We start from the raw sequence: 22,685 nt of genomic DNA on the forward strand, positions 1-22,685 counted from the left end.
AATTGTCAGAATAAAAGATAATTTACAAATGCAACCTAGTCCCTACCAACCTTTCAGTCATATCTCTTCACTCTTTTCTCCACCCCTCCTCCACACAATTTCTCACTGTTCTCCATATGTTGACAAAAACTGAAAGTGACACGTTCAAGAAATATTTAGTGTTCACTGCATTTAGGTCCCTCGTCCTCCTTTCCCTTCCTTGCTTTTAAGTCTACTTTCTTCATTACTGTCTACCATTAAGAAATATAAAAGGAATGAAGGGAAAGAGGGAGGGAAACAGCAAAACACAGTTTTCTTTTCTTTCTTTTTTTTTTTTTTGGTAGAGATGAACACCTCTTATCTCTGGTCTGGTCAGCCTGATTTGTCAAATCCTCGAGGGTTGGACCATTTTTTTTTAACGCCATCCAATATCTATTAAAGGTTCAAGGAGTGGTCATTCTGTCATTGATTTTCCCCTCCCCACCCTCTTCATCTCCGTCGGGAAACCTGGAAAACAGAAAATCCTCCCACAGAAACTCCTCAGGGGCGCGCCAAGATCTGGGCTTGCGCATTTGGATTCGGCCAGCGCTGCATTACCCGCAGCAAGCCCGCGGGGTCTCCAAGCACAAACCCAGCGCGGACTCTTCAATCTCCCGCGCGCGCGCCTGCGCGCGCTCCCTCCATGGCCCCCTACCCTGCAGCAAGGGTAGCGTGACGTAATGCAACCTCAGCATGTCAGCAGCGATATAAAGGAGAACAAGGCGACGCGCCTCCCAGTCGCAGAGTAGCTTGTGATTGGCTCCGGCTGCGGAACCTCGGAAACCTTAATGTGAGGACCTTACGGATCCACAGCTGCCGCCCCCCGCAGCAATCTACATCACGGTCCTAGTCCGACTGGCGGCTGCGGCGGCGGCAGCGTTGGCGGTGGCGGCAGCCGCAGGTAAGGAGACTACTGAGGAGAAACTAGAGGGACTCGGGTCCGCCGTGTTCAGTGCCTCTTGTGTGAGGAGAGGAGAAGCTCACACCCAGTATACAGTGTAGGGAGAAGGGAACAATGGAAGTGGCGTCTAGTCCCTAGGCTTTCCTCACCCTCAGGCGAACAGTCTTCTCCTCAGCGGCAGGCAGGGGCTGGAGAATTTGAAGAAAGCAGGGGTCCCCCCCAACCCCACGACACACATATAAACACACAGCCAATCTCTTCTTACCCTACGCCAGAGCCTCAGAGAACTAAAGCCGTCGTTGAGGCCGTCGGTGGTTTAGGGTGACGGGAAAATGGCGGAAAACAAAACGATGAAGTGAAGAATGCGGCGTCCCCTTGACATTTTCTCTCAACGACCCCCCACCATGTTCCTTTCAGTCGCGCCCCCCCACCCACAGTGTCGCTTCTGTCCCCTGCCCAGGCTGCTGGTGACCTTTGGAATGCGTGAGGGATAGCAGCATTTGAGAGGAAGTGGCACTCAATCGGGCATTTTAGGGAATAGGGAGTAGAGAGCCTTCACAGCCTGTGAGGGGGGGTGCTGTGTGCGGCAACTGTCGCCTCCACTAAAACACCACCATTTTGGTTCCCAGCCGTCTCCCACGTAGCAGGGCAGAGGGAGCGGGAGGAGGCTGAGGAGCTGGGCAGCACGGCGTGGGTAGTGTCGGTGGCGACCGCTGCGCCAAGTGAGAAGGAGGAGGAGGGGAGGAAAAGATATTCTTGTCTTGTCGGTCTCTTCATTTCCAGTACGAAGGTTCTCCCCTTCGGTTTAAGATCAAGACCGATGGGTAATATCCGAAAGGGCACGTGTATGCGTTCTGCTTGAAATGATTGAAACTTGGCATGGTCGTGGGAAAGGGAGACTTATGCGGGAAGAGGGCTGCGTCCAAAGCTGCAATACTGCTACTTGCCAGGGTTCCTTTGTCTCCTATCTGCAAATACTACTTTCGCATTCTCTTGCTCTGCTGCCTTATCATTTCTCTTCTGTGTTTCACCCTATTGACAACACTGAGAAGCTTGGTCCTGAATGAGCTATGTTTAGAGGAGACATATGGGAGTAAAATTCTATTTTCGTTCCTCATGCATTGATGGAAAGATATTTACTTGAAGCATACTTGGTGTTACCTCCATACTGTGAGAATTTTGAGATACACTCTAGAGAAGACTGAGAAATCTAGCTATCTACTGGTTATTGAATGCTTAACAAACTGCTGTTCTCTTGCTTCATTTATTATTGATCTAATTGAAACTTCCTATATGTGAAAATGGTGTACTAATTTATTTGGTATTCATGCAGTGTGATACTTCTCATAGTAGTTGAATTATGTGTTGTAATTTTTACACTTCAATTGAGTACTAGGGTGGATATTTTTGTATGGATTTACAAGGATAAACCTTGCTCTTGGTTCTCTTTTCAAAATAATGTGTTGCTAGTGGTTTTTAAAATACATTTTGGAGAAGATATTGGTTTAATCAAGTGTTTAATCAATTTAATCAAATTCTAAGTGTAATAACAATGCACATGTTGCAGTAGATAGTTATTTCTGTTGGCATCTCTTTGATTGCTTTTTGAATAAACACAGATTTGAGCATATGAGCTTTTCCCAACCTCATCCTGAAAGTTGAAGTGTAAAGAAAAACATTCCTAAGTTGTGTAAGGGTTTTGGTTTAAAATGTTTTGAAATATCTAATTTTGAATATATCTTTACAATAGGTAAAAAGAACATTTTCCCAAAGAAAATAACATAGTTCAGAAGGAAAAATAAAGAGAAATTGCTGCAGATTTTACTTTACAATGTGATAAGAAAATCTACAGTTTCTTCAAGGCAATCATATAAAGGTGATTAACAAATTATTTAATATTTTATTTAACAATTAAACTAAAATTTAAGGCATTTATAATTGTTTTGTTATGTATAAAGAGAGCAATTAATCAAATTAAAAACCAAATAGTACATTGTTTTAAGTGTTAAAAACAAGTCCTTATTGCATTTTAATTTATTTTATGAACATACAGATAATTTATTCAGAACTCTCTTGGCCTCTTGACCTCATTTTGCTTAGCAGAAAGGTTGAAAATGACTTGATGTTTGAAAAAAGAATTTTAAAAAGCTAAGAATTTCTAAAATTAGGTAATTTTGTTCAGGTATAAACAAAGTGATTTTATCTAAATCCTTTGATAAATAGAAATGTCACTCATTGCTGTAGCATATTTATATATACATTGTATATAACTCAAATGTTGCTAAGGAGTTACCCAGAGAGGTTCTTCTACCTCTTTTGTATCTCTAGAGCCTTAAAGCAAAGGAAAAAAAAAAGACAACTTAGCAATCTCTGAGCATCTAAGAAAAGATTTTGTTTTACAGGACAACTTTGTAAAACTTTGATTTTCCGTAACCTCATCTTTTGTGAAGTATATCCCAAAGTAGTAAATATTTCTAAATGAAAATGTGATAAATTCCTTATGAAATTGATACTTTTTTGTTTGTTTTACTTAGGATCTTACATTTGAAAGGGAAATTCACATAAGTAATTATAAGAATTAGGTTGAGTGATGGCATTTGGCTTTCTGTTTCTTACCATCTGATATTCTTAAATATATGATAAATTATTTGAAATGAAATAAGTTGAGCCTTGGTTTCAAAACCACCATGTGGCTAGCATTATTTTATTAATCATTACTGAAAAAAATCAGTTGTATAATTACAAATGATATGCTGAAACGCTTTGCTAAATGTTTGTATGTGATTGATCTTATCTTTACCATATTTAGGAAGCAGTCATGTTTCATGAGTCCTCAAAACTGTGAGACAAGAGAATGTAGTAGAGTGAGGCCAGAAGTCCTTACTGGTTCAAAGAACTCCAGGGAAACTGGGATAAAACATTTACATTATAAGTAGAACCCCAGGAGCCAGAGGTGAATACAATCTGCAGAGCTCCGCTCCAGGGCTGATCTGGGTCTGGAAGAAATGGATGAGAGCTACTGGATGAAATTCACTAATACTAGACATCTGAGTCCTCTAGTAATGTATAAATATCCCAACTATTGTCCGTTTTCATCTTGTTCTTTTTCTTCTTTTATAACCTATATTTTAACCTTAATCTCAGTGCTGCAGTTTTGTTCTTTTGGTTGCTTCTATCACTTCTCTCTGCCTCATCACCTTTACTGTCCTAATTCTCCATAATCTTTGGTTTACTTCACTACCTACCCCTTCTTTTAATTATGGTCATCACGTAAACCATCTAATCAGGTTTTGAGGATTTTTGTTTGTTTTGTAATAAGCTTTGCACACCTGGTTGAGAAGCATATTTTCAATTGCCTTTTTTTTTTTTTGTCAGAACAACTGACTTGGGCTAAATGTATTTAAACTATTTTTAAAACCATTTCTTTTACAGATATTTTTGAGTGAACTTTGCTAAGTATGGATTCAGGTGGTGGAAGTCTTGGATTGCATACATCAGACTCTAGAATGGCCCATACCATGATTATGCAGGATTTTGGTAAAGCATTTTCTTTGTTGTATTTTTATATTTTTTAAAAGTAAGAACATACTAAATACCAAAAAAGAAATTAAAGAAGGGATGAATTAACAATGAAAAATTATTCTCTTACTAGGAATATAAAATTATAGAGCTTATTGGCTTTAAATAAGCTATGTATCAGTGGTATATTTAAATCATTCTTATAATTTGTGGGAGGATTGAAGTAAGGAAACTTGGAATATAGAGATAATATGTTACTGGAAATGAAAAGCTTAGGTTGCACATTAGTAAGTACATAATTATGTCATATTATGAATATGTGTGTGTATATGTGTGAATATAAAAATTCCCACATGTAGGAAATTTTAAATTGGTTTTCTAACATATTTTAAGTTTTATTGTTAATAAAGCTGGAAAAGGAAGTATTTTCTTCAATTCAAAGTAGTTAGATGCTTATAAAGTGGTAGAGATAAAAATCATGGACTTGGTAATTAATTTTATTCTGATGCTTTTTCCTTAGAAAGTTGTTATTAATAGCATACATTTTTCTTTTTTTTAAATATTTCTTAGTTGTATATTGACACAATATCTTTATTTTATTTATTTATTTTTATGTGATGCTGAGGATCAAACTCGGTACCTCACATGTGCCAGGCAAGCAACCTACCACTGAGCCCCCACCCCAGCCCCACATTTTTCTTTTCTTTTTTTTTTTAGAGTGAGAGATGAGAGAGAGAGAGATAAAATTTTAATATTTATTTTTTGGTTTTCGGTGGACACAACATCTTTGTTTGTATGTGGTGCTGAGGATCGAACCTGGGCCGCACGCATGCCAGGCGAGCGTGCTACCGCTTGAGCCACATCCCCAGCCCCACATTTTTCTTTCTAAAGAAAAAAACTCCCTTCTTTTGTGGTTAAGTGTTTTAGTAACCCCTAAAAAGTAGTCATTTTGATAGAGATGCTAAAACTCTATTGATAGTCAACAAAAAAAATTGAATTCAGGCAGGGTTGGTCTGAATTACAGAGAAGATAGAAATATCTGAAATAAAAAAGCAGGAAAGTAATCATAAAAACTCAAGATCTGAGTAAAAGCAGAAAAGACAAATGGTAAATCAGGATAATAGGTAAACAGAAAACATGTGATAGAGTTTTTAAAACTGAAATTACTGATAGAGAACTGGAACCCATGATACTTGGCTTAATTAAGAAAATGATACTACTATTTTTGGAAAATGTCATTGAATATGTCATTTGGTTCCATATTGAAAAGCCCAGAGTAATGAGTGGATTCTAGACATGGAGGTTCTGTTTATTAGGTGTGTGAACTTGGCTAAATAACTGAATTCACTTTTAAGAGTGGGTTAGACTAAAGAACATTAAGATACTCTCTAGTTCTATGATTCTTTGACACTTCTGTAAGCCTGAGTAAACTTGGATACATTAAGTTTGAATATGGTAAGGATTGGAATGCCTGTGTAGTTAATTGATGATATAGAAAGGAGTCATGAACTTATTCTCCTAAAAGATAAATGAATTGTGTTGAGTTAGAAATTATTTGGCATGGAAACATGTACAAAATAAATTCTACAAGAAATACAACATGGCTAAAAAATAAGAGATTATATGTGGCCTTATGAATTCTTGGCTCAAAAGGTGATAGTTTTCAGCACACTGGAATACTTTAATTTCAATATAAGCAACTTTTGGTTGAAATGTCAACTCTACTTTTTTACTATTTAAAATTGATATTTTAAAAATGGAAGTTAATATAGTATTTTTCCTGTTTAATACAAAACATAACCTCATCTGTAACAGTTGTGAAATTGCCATGACCCCCTTCACTCTTGAAGATGTTCCTTTTAGCAAGTAGAATGTGTTTCCTTCCAAAGAATGAAAATCATCTGATTGATGCTGGTGAATACTTACTTGGTATTCCTCTTAATTTTCTTTTCCATTGTTCATCCTCAGTGCCTTGAAGTATAATTAATCCATTATTTCATTAATACTTTATTTTACTTTAGTTGCTAGGGAAATAAAACATGCTATTTAATATTTTATACATGTTTTTCCTTCTTTATTTTTATTGAGATATGATTCATATACCATACTACTCACCTCTCTTAAGATTTGCAGTTCAGTGGTTTTTAGTATATTCAGAGAATTGTGCAACCATTACCTTGGAGTAATTTTAGAATATTGTGTTACCTAAAAAACAAATTAAAACCCCTCATACTCACCAGCAGTTATTCCCCATCTTCTCTCTCTTCACCACTACTAGGCATTCACTAATCTATGAATTTTCCTATTCTGAATATTTCATATAAATGAAATCATACAACATAGGGCCTTTTTGTCTGGCTTTCTTTTACTTAAAATAACTTCAAGTGTCATTCATGTTGTAGCATGTTTTAGTACTTCATTCATTTGTATTCTCAAATTGTATTTCATAGTATAGGAAAACAACATTTTGTATATCCATTCATCTGTTGACAGAAATCTATGTTGTTGAAACACTTTTAGTGCATTAGAACAATGTTTTGTTAGACCTAAAGCTTTGCATCTTAGATGTGTGCCCTTGGAGGCATGTGGCAGTGTGCCAAGGCATACTTGAAACCACAGAGTGAACACATCTTTGTATCCCTTTCATTTGAACTGGGGTGAATACACATACATACATATATTTACACACAATCATAGTCACATAAATGTTATGGCCTAGAAAAGAAAGTTTTCTTTTATGGCCCCTTGTTACTTTAAGAGTAATAAAATGGAAAATTTTGAGAACTAAAGTTTTTAATTAGAATTTTCAAAGTATAATTTGAAGCTCCTTCTAAAATGAATTTAAAAGAGAAATTAAGCTTATTTATTGCAGAAAAAAAGTATGAAGCTACTACTTTCTACTACTGTTATACTCTGTGATTTCACTCTGTAATTGTATTTTTGGTTATTGATTTTATGAAAGAATGTGTTCTTTTATAATTCCATTTTTATATTCATTAAATTTAGGTGTAAAAATCAATGCCAACTAAATTATTTTTACATTTTGTTATAATAATTATATAATAAATAATATATAATTGTTTTATATTTTTTCTTAATTCCTAATTAAATCAATAATAACTAATATTGGTAGAGCCCACTAATATATGGTTAGGGATGATATTGATCTAAAATGAAAGCATACATATTTGCTTGGAAAATAGATTCTAAGCTCTTAGAAGGCAAGAACTCTTCTGTTTTTGATATACAGTTGTGACCACAATTTCATACATAGGTGTATGTTATTTTATGAAATGGAAAGGTGTCAAACGGGTATACTCATAGAGAGAATTTTGTTAGGAAGAATTTTGGAAATTTTGATTCTATTAATTTATATATTTTTTTTCTAAAGCAGCCCCCTGTGCTTTAGTTTACCAATCTGTTAAATTTTCTAAATTCTAACATTGTGTTTGGAATTAGACATATTCACTTTGAATTTCTGATAGCATCAAAACTTTGATATTTGCAACCCAATGAATTTAGTGATATTTGTGAAACATTAAATTTGGCATATATAGGTAGAACTAGCCAAATAAATATACTACATGTCAAGAACTCTAAGTTCTATAACGTTCTTGGTTGGGAGTATGGAATGACTACTATAGAGAAAATCTGAACCATTAGTCTAGAATTGTTAGACCAATTTTTTGAAAGGTAGTTGAGGTTTAAAATTTTAGACATTGGGATATATTTTTATGGTATGTCAGTTTAATAATTGTTTTAAGATTTAAAAAAAAATATTTACTTTTTAGTTGTAGTTGTCAATACCTTTATTTTTTAATATATTTTTATGTGGTGCTGAGGATCTAACCCAGGGCCTCACATGTGCTAGGCAAGTGCTCTACCACTGAGCTACAACTCATCCCCTGTTTTAACATTTTGATATTGCAAAATGTCTATATTGCTTTGGAAGTTAAAGAGAAAAATAGCCTTAGACAGTAGTATAAAGCAGATCCAACAAATACCAAATTTTATTCCATCATGCTGGTAAAACTCCAAATATTCACATTTATTTATTTTTTTAATATTTTTTTTAGTTGCCAATCGATTTTTTTTTTTTTTTTTTTTTTTTTTTTTTTTTTTTTTTAATTTTTTATTGTGGGTTGTTCAAAACATTACAAATTTCTTGACATATCATATTCCACACTTTGATTCTAGTGGGTTATGAACTCCCACCTTCACCCCATACACAGATTGCAGATTCACATCAGTTACACATCCATTGATTTACAAATTGCCATACTAGTGTCTGTTGTGCTCCGCTGCCTTTCCCATCATCCACCCTCCCCCCTCCCCACCTCTCCCCTCCCCTCCCCTCCTCTCTCTCTACCCCCTCCACTGTATAACCCTGAGGGTCTCCTTCCATTACCGTGCAATTTACCTTCTCTCTCCCTTTCCCTCCCACCTCTCATCCCTGTTAAATGTTAATCTTCTTCTCCTGTTCTTCGTCCCTACTCTGTTCTTAGTTACTTTCCTTATATCAAAGAAGACATTTGGCATTTGTTTTTTAGGGATTGGCTAGCTTCACTTAGCATAATCTGCTCTAATGCCATCCATTTCCCTGTAAATTCTATGATTTTGTCATTTTTTAATGCAGAGTAATACTCCATTGTGTATAAATGCCACATTTTTTTTATCCATTCGTCTATTGAAGGGCATCTAGGTTGGTTCCACAGTCTTGCTATTGTGAACTGTGCTGCTATGAACATCGATGTAGCAGTGTCCCTGTAGCATGCTCTTTTTAGGTCTTTAGGGAATAGACCAAGAAGGGGAATAGCTGGGTCAAATGGTGGCTCCATTCCCAGCTTTCCAAGAACTCTCCATACTGCTTTCCAAATTGGCTGCACCAATCTGCAGTCCCACCAGCAATGTACAAGTGTACCCTTTTCCCCACATCCTCGCCAGCACTTGTTGTTGTTTGACTTCCTAATGGCTGCCAATCTTACTGGAGTGAGATGGTATCTTAGGGTGGTTTTGATTTGCATTTCTCTGACAGCTAGAGATGTTGAGCATTTTTTCATGTACTTGTTGATTGACTGTATGTCCTCCTCTGTGAAGTGTCTGTTCAGGTCCTTGGCCCATTTGTTGATTGGGTTGTTTGTTCTCTTATTGTCTAATTTTTTGAGTTCTTTGTATACTCTGGATATTAGGGCTCTATCTGAAGTGTGAGGAGTAAAGATTTGTTCCCAGGATGTAGGCTCCCTATTTACCTCTCTTATTGTTTCTTTTGCTGAGAAAAAACTTCTTAGTTTGAGTAAGTCCCATTTGTTGATTGTAGTTATTAACTTTTGTGCTATGGGTGTCCTATTGAGGAATTTGGAGCCCGACCCCACTGACTGTAGATCGTAGCCAACTTTTTCTTCTATCAGACGGCGCGTCTCTGATTTGATATCAAGTTCCTTGATCCATTTTGAATTCACTTTTGTGCATGGCGAGAGAAAGGGATTCAGTTTCATTTTGTTGCATATGGATTTCCAGTTTTCCCAGCACCATTTGTTGAAGATGCTATCCTTCCTCCATTGCATGCTTTTAGCCCCTTTATCAAATATAAGATAGTTGTAGTTTTGTGGATTGGTTTCTGTGTCCTCTATTCTGTACCATTGGTCCACACGCCTGTTTTGGTACCAGTACCATGCTGTTTTTGTTACTATTGCTCTGTAGTATAGTTTGAAGTCTGGTATCGCTATACCGCCTGATTCACACTTCTTGCTTAGCATTGTTTTTGCTATTCTGGGTCTTTTATTTTTCCATATGAATTTCATGATTGCTTTCTCTATTTCTACAAGAAATGCCATTGGGATTTTGATTGGCATTGCATTAAACCTATAGAGAACTTTTGGTAATATCGCCATTTTGATGATGTTAGTTCTGCCTATCCATGAACAGGGTATATTTTTCCATCTTCTAAGATCTTCTTCTATTTCTCTCTTTAGGGTTCTGTAGTTTTCATTGTATAAGTCTTTCACCTCTTTTGTTAGGTTGATTCCCAAGTATTTTATTTTTTTCTGAGGATATTTTGAATGGAGTGGTTGTCCTCATTTCCATTTCAGAGGATTTGTCGCTGATATACAGGAATGCCTTTGATTTATGCGTGTTGATTTTAAATCCTGCCACTTTGCTGAATTCATTTATTAGCTCTAATAGTTTCTTTGTAGAGCCTTTTGGGTCTGCTAGATATAGAATCATATCATCTGCAAATAGTGATAATTTAATTTCTTCTTTTACTATTTTTATGCCTTTAATTTCTTTCGTCTGTCTAATTGCTCTGGCCAGTGTTTCGAGAACTATGTTGAAGAGAAGTGGAGAGAGAGGGCATCCCTGTCTTGTTCCAGATTTTAGAGGGAATGCCTTCAGTTTTTCTCCATTCAGAATAATGCTAGCCTGAGGCTTAGCATAGATTGCTTTTACAATATTGAGGTATGTTCCTGTTATCCCTAGTTTTTCTAGAGTTTTGAACATAAAGGGATGCTGTACTTTGTCAAATGCTTTTTCCGCATCTATCGAGATGATCATATGGTTCTTATTTTTAAGTCTATTGATGTGGTGAATAACATTTATTGATTTCCGTATATTGAACCAGCCTTGCATCCCAGGGATGAATCCTACTTGATCATGGTGCACAATTTTTTTGATAAGTTTTTGTATGCGAGTGGCCAGAATTTTATTGAGGATTTTTGCATCTAGGTTCATTAGAGATATTGGTCTGTAGTTTTCTTTCTTTGAAGTGTCTTTGTCTGGTTTAGGTATCAGGGTGATGTTGGCCTCGTAGAATGAATTTGGAAGTTCTCCCTCTTTTTCTATTTCCCGAAGTAGCTTGAAAAGTATTGGTATTAGTTCCTCTTTAAAGGTTTTGTAAAACTCTGCTGTATACCCATCTGGTCCTGGGCTTTTCTTAGTTGGTAGTCTTTTGATGGTTTCTTCTATTTCCTCAATTGAAATTGGTCTGTTTAGGTTGTCTATATCCTCCTGACTCAATCTGGGCAGATCATATGACTTAAGAAATTTATCTATGCCTTCACTATCTTCTAATTTATTGGAGTATAAGGATTCAAAATAATTTTTGATTATCTTCTGTATTTCTGAAGTGTCTGTTGTGATATTGCCTCTTTCATCCCGTATGTTAGTAATTTGAGTTCTCTCTCTTCTTCTCTTCGCTAGCATGGCTAAGGGTCTGTCGATTTTGTTTATTTTTTCAAAGAACCAACTTTTAGTTTTGTCAATTTTTTCAATTGTTTCTTTTGTTTCGATTTCATTAATTTCAGCTCTGATTTTAATTATTTCTTGCCTTCTACTTCTTTTGCTGTTGTTTTGCTCTTCTTTTTCAAGGATTTTGAGATGAAGTATGAGATCATTTATTTGTTGGTTTTTTCTTTTTTTAAGGAATGAACTCCAAGCAATGAATTTTCCTCTTAGAACTGCTTTCAATGTGTCCCATAGATTCCGATATGTTGTGTCTGTGTTTTCATTTATCTCTAAGAATTTTTTAATTTCCTCCTTGATGTCTTCTATAACCCATTGATCATTCAGTAACCTATTGTTCATTCTCCAATTGATGTATGCTTTTTCCTTCCTTCTTTTATCGTTGATTTTCAGTTTCATTCCATTATGATCAGATAAGATGCATGGTAATATCTCTACTCCTTTATATTGTCTAAGAGTTGCCCTGTGACATAATATATGATCTATTTTTGAGAAGGATCCATGTGCTGCTGAGAAAAAAGTGTAACTGCTTGATGTTGGGTGGTATACTCTATATATGTCAATTAGGTCTAGGTTATTAATAGTGTTATTGAGTTCTATAGTTTCCTTATTCAACTTTTGTTTGGAAGATCTGTCCAGTGGCGAGAGAGGTGTGTTGAAGTCTCCCATGATTATGGTGTGGTGGTCTATTAGACTCTTGAACTTGAGAAGAGTTTGTTTGACGAACATAGCTGCACCATTGTTTGGGGCATAAATATTTATGATTGTTATGTCTTGTTGGTGTATGGTTCCCTTAAGCAGTATGTAGTGTCCCTCTTTATCTCTTTTGATTAACTTTGGCTTGAAATCTATTTTATTTGATATGAGTATGGACACGCCTGCTTGTTTCCGAAGTCCATATGAGTGATATGATTTTTCCCAACCTTTCACCTTCAGCCTATGTATGTCTTTTCCTATCAAATGCGTCTCCTGTAGGCAGCATATTGTTGGGTCTTGTTTTGTGATCCATTCTACTAGCCTGTGTCTCTTAATTGGTGAGTTTAAGCCATTAACATTTAGGGTTATTATTGAGATATGGGTTGTTCTTCCAGCCATATTTGTTTATTTCTGTTACTAAACATTGTTTGTTTTCCTCTTTGATTGTTTCCCCCCCCCTTTACTGTCCTACCTCCCACTGTTGGTTTTCATTGTTATTTTCCATTTCCTCTTCCTGTAATACTTTGGCTAGGATGTTTTGAAGAGATGGTTTTCTAGCTGCGAATTCTTTAAACTTTTGTTTATCGTGGAAGGTTTTAATTTCATTCTCCATCCTGAAGCTTAATTTCGCTGGATACACAATTCTTGGTTGGAACCCATTATCTTTCAGTGTTTGAAATATGTTATTCCAGGATCTTCTAGCTTTCAGAGTCTGTGTTGAAAGATCAGCTGTTATCCTGATTGGCTTGCCCCTAAATGTAATCTGCTTCCTTTCTCTTGTAGCTTTTAAAATTCTCTCCTTATTCTGTATGTTGGGCATCTTCATTATAATGTGTCTAGGTGTGGATCTCTTATGATTTTGCACATTCGGCGTCCTGTAGGCTTCTAGGATTTGGGATTCTGTCTCATTCTTCAAGTCTGGGAAGTTTTCTTGTATTATTTCATGGAATAGACTGCTCATTCCTTTGGTTTGGAGCTCTGTACCTTCCTGTATCCCAATGACTCTTAAGTTTGGTCTCTTAATGTTATCCCATATTTCTTGGATGTTCTGCTCATGGTTTCTTAACAGTCTTGCTGAGCTGTCTATGTTCTTTTCCAGTTGAAATACTTTGTCTTCATTGTCTGATGTTCTATCTTCTAAGTGTTCTACTCTGTTGGTAGTATTCTCCATTGAGTTTTTAAGTTGGTTTATTGCTTCCTGCATTTCTAGGATTTCTGATTGCTTGTTTTTTATAACCTCTATCTCCCTGTATAGTTGATCCTTTGCTTCCTGGATTTGTTTGCGTAATTCGTTGTCGAAGTGATCTTTCATTGTCTGATTTTGCTGTTTAATGTCTTCCTTGATACTCCAGATCATCTGAAGCATGTATATCCTGAATTCTTTATCTGACATTCCATCTGCTACAGCTGTTACCTCTTCTAAAGTTGCGTTGACCTGCATTGCTTGTGGTCCTTTCTTTCCTTGTCTTTTCATACTGCTTGCGTATCTTTCCTGCAGGTGCGGGCGGCGGCTCTGCTCTCTCCTTATTCCAATTGGGGTGTCATGGCTACCACGCCGGTAGGTCACTGGGCCTGTTCTGGGAGCTGGTGGCGGCTCTGTTCTGCCCCTACTCCAATTGGGGTGACGTGTCTGTCGTACCAGCAGGCCACTGGGCCTGTCCTGCTGGTCGGTCGCACATCTGCCCACCTTTCGGGCACGAGTGGAGGCTCTGCTTTGCCCCTACTCCAACTGGGGTGTCGTGACTACCCCGCCTGCAGGATGCTGGGTCTGTTCCTGGCAAGGGAGGCGACTCTGCTCTGTCACTACTCCAATTAGGGTGGTATTTGTACCCCGCCGGCAGGCTCCTGGGCCTGATCCGCAGGTCTGTTGTAGGTCTGCCTACCTTGAAGGCGCGGGCGGCGGATCTGCCCTGCCCCTCCTACCACGCCTGCGGACCCCTGGGCCTGATCTGCAGGTTGATCACTGGTCTGCTCACCCTGCGGGCACGGGTGGCGGTTCCGCTCCACCCCCACTCCAATTGGGGTCACGTGACCACCACACCGGCAGGGCCTGATCCGGGCGTGGGATAAGGATCTGCTCTGCCCCTACTCGAGTTGGGGTGACATGTGTACCACACTGGCAGGCCACTGGGCCTGACCCGCCAGGCTGTCACAGGTCTGTTTACCTTGCAAGCGCGAAGGGCGGCTCTGCCCTGCCCCTCCTACCACGCCCATGTACTACTGGGTCGTGGGTCTGCCCACCTGGCGGGTGTGGGTGGCGGCTCCGCTCCGCCCCCTCTCCAATTGGGGTCACGCAGTCACCTCGCTGGCGAGCCGCTGGGCCTGCTCCGGGGGCTGGCGGCGGCCCGGCTCCTTCCCTCTGGCTCGAGGACAAATTGAGGAGACTCGGGTGACTGAGCCTCACCCCCCTTACCAGGAGACCAACTGCTTATGTCACCGCTGGTATTGATGAAGATCTCTCCTCCACCGCTTTCTGCTGACATCAGATCTCTGCCATGTTGGTATCCTATGCGAATGGCAGCATTTCGTTCCCCTTGCCAGGCAACCCAAGCAATGGGTGAGTCCTGACCTGCCCTCAGCAGGACCCGGACCGAGACACAGTTTCCGCGGGCTCCCAGCCCCGGTCCAGGGAAGTTCCGGGAGCCGGAACTCGGCCGCTCCGTGCTCGGTGTAAGCTCCTATAAGTGTAGGCTCCAAGAAGCAGCCCCCGCGGGCTCAGTTCCGGGAGCCGGAATTCGGCCGCCTAGTGTTTGGTGTATGCTCTGATAGTAGCAGGGTCCAAGAAGCAGCCTCCGCGGGCTCCGCAGCCCTGAGCCAGGGCGGTTCCGGGACGGTTCCGGGAGCCGGAACTCGGCCGCTCTGTGCTCGGTGTAAGCTCCTACAAGTGTAAGCTCCAAGAAGCAGTCCCCGCGGGCTCAGTTCCGGGAGCCGGAACTCGGCCTCTTGGTGTTTCGTGTTTGCTCTGATATTAGCAGGGTCCAAGAAGCAGCCTCCGCAGGCTCCGCAGCCCGGAGCCAGGGCGGTTCCGGGACGGCTCCGGGAGCCGGGACTCGGCCGCCCCGCGCTCCGTGTTCACTCCGATAAGATCAGATTTTAAGAAGCCCCCAGGCGCTGAACCCTAGCAATCTGTCTGCAAGCCGCAGGCGAATTGCAGCCTGAAATTACCTGTTCTATGGCTGAATGAGCTGCGGTCAGTCAAAAACAGGTGTGGTGACGTCAGTTTACCAACATGGTGGCTGCTGGCCTCCTCTGTGGTCTGACCGGTGTGGAGAACCGAGATGGACCGCTTCCTTCCCCGTCTCGAACCCAGAATTCAGCCCTGAGTGCGGTGCTTGCGCGTCTGGCAGAAACTCGCCAATCGATTTTTAACTTTGCTTATTCATATATGGTGCTGAGGATCAAACCCAGGGCCTCACATATGCTAGGCAAGCGCTCTACCACTGAGCCACAACCCCAGCCCCAGATATTCACATTTAAATTAAGTAACTTGAGTAAAATGGAAAATACTGTCAGATCTTGCTTGGTTATGGCATTCATTTCACACTTGTTTTTTCTTATCATTTATATTTTCCTTATTAGTAAGGTAAATTCTTCATGTCAGTTAGTGCTGTTACTAAGGGTTTTAAAATTTAAATTAGTTTTTAGGTGATAGGTCTTTTTTACTTTTTCCCTCAAACTATTCTTCAGTAGTGCCCAACTTGGTTAATCCTATAAATTTCTTTTAAAACGGTTTCTACATTAAGTAAATAAGCTTTATCTTCCTAGTTAAATAAAAAAAAAATAACTAGTCTGGAGTTACACAATAAGTTCAGTTACTACACTAAACCTTGGGCAAGCATACTTAACCTCTCTAAACTGTAGATTCTCCATATTTAATATGAGGATAATAATACCCACATTATTCTCTTGCTCTGAGAATTAAATGAAAAAATATATAAAATATTATCTGGTTGCTTTGCTCATTGTCAGTAATGAATATATCTAGTGTATAGCTTAATAAATGACTTTATTTAGGTATACAGTGAAATCTAACAGATAACTGAAAAGAGGGAAGAGCAAAATTTAATAGGAGACATCTTTATCTGAGTAATATGCTAGAATCCTGTGATGGACTTATCAATTCTTGGTCTAAGATTCTTCAGATCATTTGGTTCACGTAAAAAAGCATATTTAGATTTAGTTTGTTTAAGATCTGATTTATTTTTACCTGTAAGTTCCCACTAGAAGCTTGATGAACTTAATCCCAGCCACTCAGAAGGCTGAGGCAGGAGAATCACAAGTTCAAAGCCAGCCTGAGCAACTTAGCAGTACCATGTCTCAAAAAATAAAAAGGGCTGGGTATGTAGCTAAGTGGTAAAGTGTCCTTGGGTTCAATCCAAAATAACAACAACAAGATTAAATAAAAGGCATTTATTATATCTCCTTAGAATCTACCCAGTGAAGTTAATCAGAACCCAGGTCAGCTTGAGCATTATTCTGTGCTTCTTTGTATGTACTCTCAGGAAAACCAACCTCTAGCAACGCTCTAAAATAAGTGACATTTCCTACATTTTAAATCTTTGGTTTGTAAAATGATTTTTATGAAATAGTAATTTTATTATCTATGTAAGATTTACAGTACTGTGAATTTTGTGTATTTAATATTATTTTTTTTCTTGCAAAAAGCCATTTCCAGACTGAATGCTAAATTTGAAACTTCTTTCCCTCCCTGTATCTGAAACATGTAGTGGAATAATAAGTGAATAAAATTATTTGTTTTTATAAACTCCCTTTGTCTACCAGATTTGCAGGATCATGGTGTGTTCTTTTGAGGTAATTTGGTGGTTTAGGTGAGAGTTTGAGAGTACTGACATGTATTCAAGAGAATAAAAAGATGCTCCCAAGAACTCAACATTCTTTTACTTTATTATTTGATGGGCTGAGTTATCCATGGTGTCAACTGTTCTCCATTCTTGTTAACTAAATTCCATAGTGGATTGATTAAAAAGAGTGATCATTGTACAGCAAATAGCATTCTCTCATAGTTTATACAAAGTGATCATTAGGTAGAAAAAAATATTTCAGTACAAAATTTCATTATAATCATATATACATAATTGCATTATAACCAGATCAACAAACAATCGTGTTTACTGTACTACCTCTAAGGGGCAGAATGTATTGATTCCTCGTGGAGAGAGTTTAGATTTATACAATATTTACAAGGCAAGTGGAGTTGGTATTTACCCTGCTGCTCATGAAGAATATTTATGTTTTGATCCTGTTGTAGATTTACTAGTATCAAACCAAATCTTAGTCTAAAATGCTTAGTTTTTGATCCCCTAAATCAGGTGTTGAATAATGCCTCCCACTTCAGACATAGTTCAGGGACTGTCATGTTTATAATACATATTTCGTAATGTATTTGTTAACTTTTTTGAACATAGTAACATTTTTGTTCATGTCTTTATTTTCAGAAAACAAATATACACTCTCAGAAATTAGGGAAAATTAGTACATATTATTTTTATGTTCCGTTTACTCATCTTTCTCTAATGTTGGCATCTTATATAACCATAGTAGTATATCACAAGTAGAAAATTAACATTGGTACATTACTTCAGACTTCATTCATTTTTCACCATTTTTACATGAATGTGTGTGTGTGGTATCTATGCAGTTTTAGTTCATATATAGGATATTGTAAACACCACCATGGTGAATATGCAGAACTGTTCCATCACCATATATATGCTATTCTTGTTCTGTTCACACACATATACCACATTTGGCAACTATTAATCTGTTCTTCATCCCTAAAGTTTTATTAACTTGAGACAGTTATACCAATTATTCCAGTTATTTCATTTATACCTTATATATGGCAATTTCAATGATTTTTTAAAAAAAATTTAGTTGTAAATGAACACAATAACATTATTTATTTTTATGTGGTGCTGAGAATGGAGCCCAGTGCCTCACATGTGCTAGGCAAGCACTGTACTGCTGAGCCACAACCCTAGCCCATGATGGCTTTTTTCACTCAGAATCATTTTCTGGAAAATCATTCAGGTTGTAGAATGTATTATAGTTTGCACCATTTTATTGTTGAGTAGCATTATGCAGAAAGGGTATGCCAGATTGGTTTAATCAGTCCTTTACCTGATAAATGATGATTGGATTATTTCCAGTTTTTTGTTACTATCAGTAATAGCTACTATAAGTTGTTAATTTTTATGTACAATTATTGAACAAGCCTGTGTTTTTAAAAGTTTTCTGGGGAAAAATGCCCTAGAATGCAGTTGTTGGTGTGTATGGTAAGTGCATGTTTACTTTTGTATGAAACTATCCAACTATTTTCCAGAGTTGCTGTTACCATTTTACATTTCTACCAATAACATATGAGACATTGAGTTTCTCTACATCTTCACCAGCCTTTAGTTTTATCACTGTTTTTTATCTGTTTCATTGGAATATAATGGTGTGCCATTATGACTTTTATGTTTTATTTAAAAATAAGGTATTTTATTTTTTAGATATTTATTTAGATTTTACTAACTTTTTTTTACCTACTTCTACTCCAATTCCTAGTTAGTGATATTTTTATTATAATTAAATTGTCAGTGATTTTTAAAAAATGATATATTTAGCAAGGATATTAATAAGTAATATTTTATAGCATTTGATATATTAAATACAGTACTTTTAATTAATAAAATAACTTTACCTTTTTTTGGATAATTGTTTGTATTATAGTGGCTGGAATGGCTGGTACTGCACATATCGATGGAGACCATATTGTTGTTTCAGTTCCTGAAGCTGTATTAGTTTCTGATGTTGTCACAGATGATGGGATAACTCTTGATCATGGCCTTGCTGCTGAAGTTGTCCATGGGCCTGATATCATCACAGAGACTGATGTAGTAACAGAAGGTGTGATTGTTCCTGAAGCTGTACTTGAAGCTGATGTTGCCATTGAAGAAGATTTAGAGGAAGATGAAGGGGATCATATCTTGACTTCTGAATTAATTACAGAAACCGTTAGGGTACCTGAGCAAGTTTTTGTGGCTGACCTTGTTACTGGTCCTGATGGACACTTAGAACATGTGGTCCAAGATTGTGTTTCAGGAGTTGACTCTCCCACAATGGTATCAGAGGAGGTTCTTGTAACAAATTCAGATACAGAAACTGTGATTCAAGCAGCTGGTGGTGTTCCTGGTTCTACAGTTACTATAAAAACTGAAGATGATGATGATGATGAAGATGAGGATGATGACGATGATGTCAAAAGCACTTCTGAAGACTACTTAATGATATCTTGTAAGTGAAACAAAGTCTTCTTTCATTACTCAGGAGATTGATTTATATAACTTGGAAAGATTTTCTGGGAAGGAGGATATGTTCAATAAAATTCATAGGGGAAACTTTTGAAAATTTAATTTTTTTCAAAGGTGTGTTCAGATTTTTTTGAGTTTTTTTAATGTTTTCAGTTTACTCAGTGAAATTTTATATCCAAAATAAAGTGCTATGGTGCATGTTTTAATATCAGAATAGGAACAGCTTGGGAAGGTACATAAGGATACTGATACAAATTTTTAATGGTAAAAATATATATTTCAAAATTGGAAGTAACTTTTTTTCCCCACTATTGCTTTCTTTGTAACACAGCAAGCAGTGGACTTGTCAATGCGATTTTGCATAGGAATTTATGCATATTATTTTAAGAACTGTTGTATATATTTTTTAAATACTTGAAAATTGAATCACTCAGATTGTGTTCTATAGTTCTCTTTGTGTGTATTCCATTTGACTAAGTATGTGTGTGTATGATTTATGCAAAACTATTTAGCACATTTATTCAGACTTCTTTCTGAGATCCTTAAAACTTTCCATGTGAGGAAAGAGGATAGAAATATTTTGTTCTCATTTGAAGTGATAGGTTTGCCAGAAAAAAAATAGTGATAATAAAAATCTCATGATGTTATCTTTGAAGCTTGAAAAAACAGTGGATTTTTATAAAATTTGAAGAAATTATGCTACAAGTAGTAAAGATTAGATAAAGACTTTTTACTTTTCTGAGGAAGGTTTTTGTTCTATTTAAAAATGCCAGAAAGATTAACTGGGAAGAGAATTACCATATACAGTGCATGTATGTATGAATATAGTAATTGCATGTTATATGTGTGTCAGTGATTTCAAAACAAACTAGATTTGTTTAATTTGTAATAAATATGATTTTAAAGTCTAGAATGTTAACATTCCTCTGTAAGCACTTTTGATAGTGAATATTTACATTGTTTTTAAGGGACTGATTTACATCATTAAAAATTGTGCAAATGTTATTATATATTCTTAAACAGATGTAGTTTACTATAGCAACTCATATTTACATCTTAACATTATAATAACTATGCTTATCATTTATAAAAGAATATGGCAAAAGTTGGTAGTTTCTTATTCATTAAATTGGTCTTAAAGTGACATAAAATTTAAATATCATGTATTGTAAATAGTCATACCTTGCATTATCTTCTGATTTGATTCTGCAAAAGTTTTTTTTAAACATTTCTGAAATATGTTAGATTCAAATATTTATCTTGACAATTACCACATATGTCAAATGCAAGGACTTCTTTGCTTCTAGTCTAATATAATTAGACTGAAAATTAACGAGAACATTATATAGCTCTAATGCTACTGAAACAACTGCAGGATAATTTTAGAGGGAGTTTAGGCTGAAGATTAATTTTTTTAAAGAGAGATAGAGACTTTTTAATATTTATTTTTTAGTTTTTGGTGGACACAACATCTTTATTTTATTTTTATGTGGTGCTTAGGATCGAACCCAGCGCCCCATGCATGCCAGGTGAGTGTGCTACCCCTTGAGCTACATCCCCAGCCCTGAGGATTAATTCTTAATCGGTAGAAAAGAAAAAAAATATTTAAAATATTCATTTAAAACTAAATTCCTTTATGTTGTAGAAAATGTATCTACAAATACACATAAAATAAATATTTTCCTACATCACTCATTATCCCTCCATTCTTATCCTTGATTTTTTTTATAATTCTTCCTCTATTTCACCATTTTCTTTTCTCTTAATCTGTTCCTTAATTTTTGATTACTTTTCACTACCACTCAGTTTCTGTTGGCTGTTGTTATCTTTCAAAAATCAGAGATTAAATTACCTTCAAGTGGGGCTGGGATTGTGACTCAGCAGTAGAGTGCTCACATAGCAAGGGCAAGACCCTTGTTCAATTCTCAGCACCACATTAAAAAAAAAGGCATTGTGTTAAAAAAAATTACCTTCCAGTACCTTAATCAAGAAGTCATTTTCTCTGAAATATAGATTTTCAAAATATCTTAGAGCTGAGGACTTAAGTTAGATCTTTGTCTTGTTCCGGAATCCCTAAGTATTCCTGTAAGGAAACCTAATCAATAGCTGCATTTTAGCAGTAGGAAATTTATCTTCTCTTAATATCTTAGGTACATCTGAGTTTAATCTATGCTCAATCCAAACTTCATAAATTCTTTATCTTAGCAGATGGTTAGGATCTCCCACTTGTGCTAAGTAACTTTGAAATTAAGAGAATAACCATATCTTTCTAATAAGACATTTATGGGTGAATATTTTCTTCATGAAAAACTTCACTGGAACAGGGAGCCACTTTAATGCATTTAAATGGCTTTTTACTTAGCAGTGAATATAATTTTATATAAAACAAAAAGTTTGATCTCAAACTTCAACAATTTCAGGGATAAAAGAAAAAAGTGATTTTAAAAGTAAAGAAAAGAAAAAAGTAATATTAAAAAGTAAAACCACTTTATTAAGATACTTAATTCACACACCATGCCATTCACTCATTTAATGTTTGTAAATTAATTTTTAGTATATTCAGAGTTGTATAGCCATTGCCCAATCAATTTCCCAATGTTTTCATTACCCACAACTGAAATTCTATACCCTTTAGAAGTTACTTGCCATGCCATTCACCCACAGGCAATTATAAATTCAATTTTTAGGTTTTTCTATTCAACGTATTTCATGTGTGGGATCTCACAATGTGTGGCCTTTTATATCTGGCTTTTTTTCACTCTGCATAATGTTTTCAAGGCATTCATGTCATAGTATGTATGGGACTTCATTATTTTTTATTACCAAGTAGTATTCCATTGTATGGATATGCCATATTTGGTTATCCATTCATCAGTTGATGGACATTTTGGTTATTTCCATTTTTGGCTATTATGAATAATACTGCTATAAACATTTGCATATGAGATTTGTGTGAGTATGTTTTCAGTTCTGTTGGATATCTACTTGAGAGTGGC

At 36.8% G+C, this 22,685-nt stretch overlaps 1 protein-coding gene across 6 annotated transcripts in view; it reads left to right on the forward strand.

Moving 5' to 3' along the window:
- The first annotated feature begins 577 nt into the window (after positions 1-577).
- Positions 578-22,685, forward strand: part of Znf711 (zinc finger protein 711) — a 35,705-nt gene continuing 13,597 nt past the window's right edge. The window contains exons 1-5 of one of the 6 annotated variants that reach the window (XM_046425374.2): positions 578-919; positions 2,670-2,795; positions 3,729-3,983; positions 4,352-4,456; positions 19,109-19,672. In XM_046425374.2, the coding sequence (XP_046281330.1) occupies positions 4,378-4,456; positions 19,109-19,672 (643 nt within the window). In that variant the 5' untranslated portion in view covers positions 578-919; positions 2,670-2,795; positions 3,729-3,983; positions 4,352-4,377. The remainder of the gene's footprint in view (positions 920-2,669; positions 2,796-3,728; positions 3,984-4,351; positions 4,457-19,108; positions 19,673-22,685) is intronic. The other 5 variants (XM_046425373.2, XM_046425375.2, XM_058572926.1 and 2 more) reach the window with 5 other exon arrangements.

The sequence above is a fragment of the Marmota monax genome, unplaced genomic scaffold (assembly GCF_021218885.2).
Source record: "Marmota monax isolate L192 unplaced genomic scaffold, Marmota_monax_Labrador192_F-V1.1 WCK01_AAM20220418_F8-fsc00176, whole genome shotgun sequence".
Taxonomy (NCBI): Eukaryota; Metazoa; Chordata; class Mammalia; order Rodentia; family Sciuridae; genus Marmota; species Marmota monax.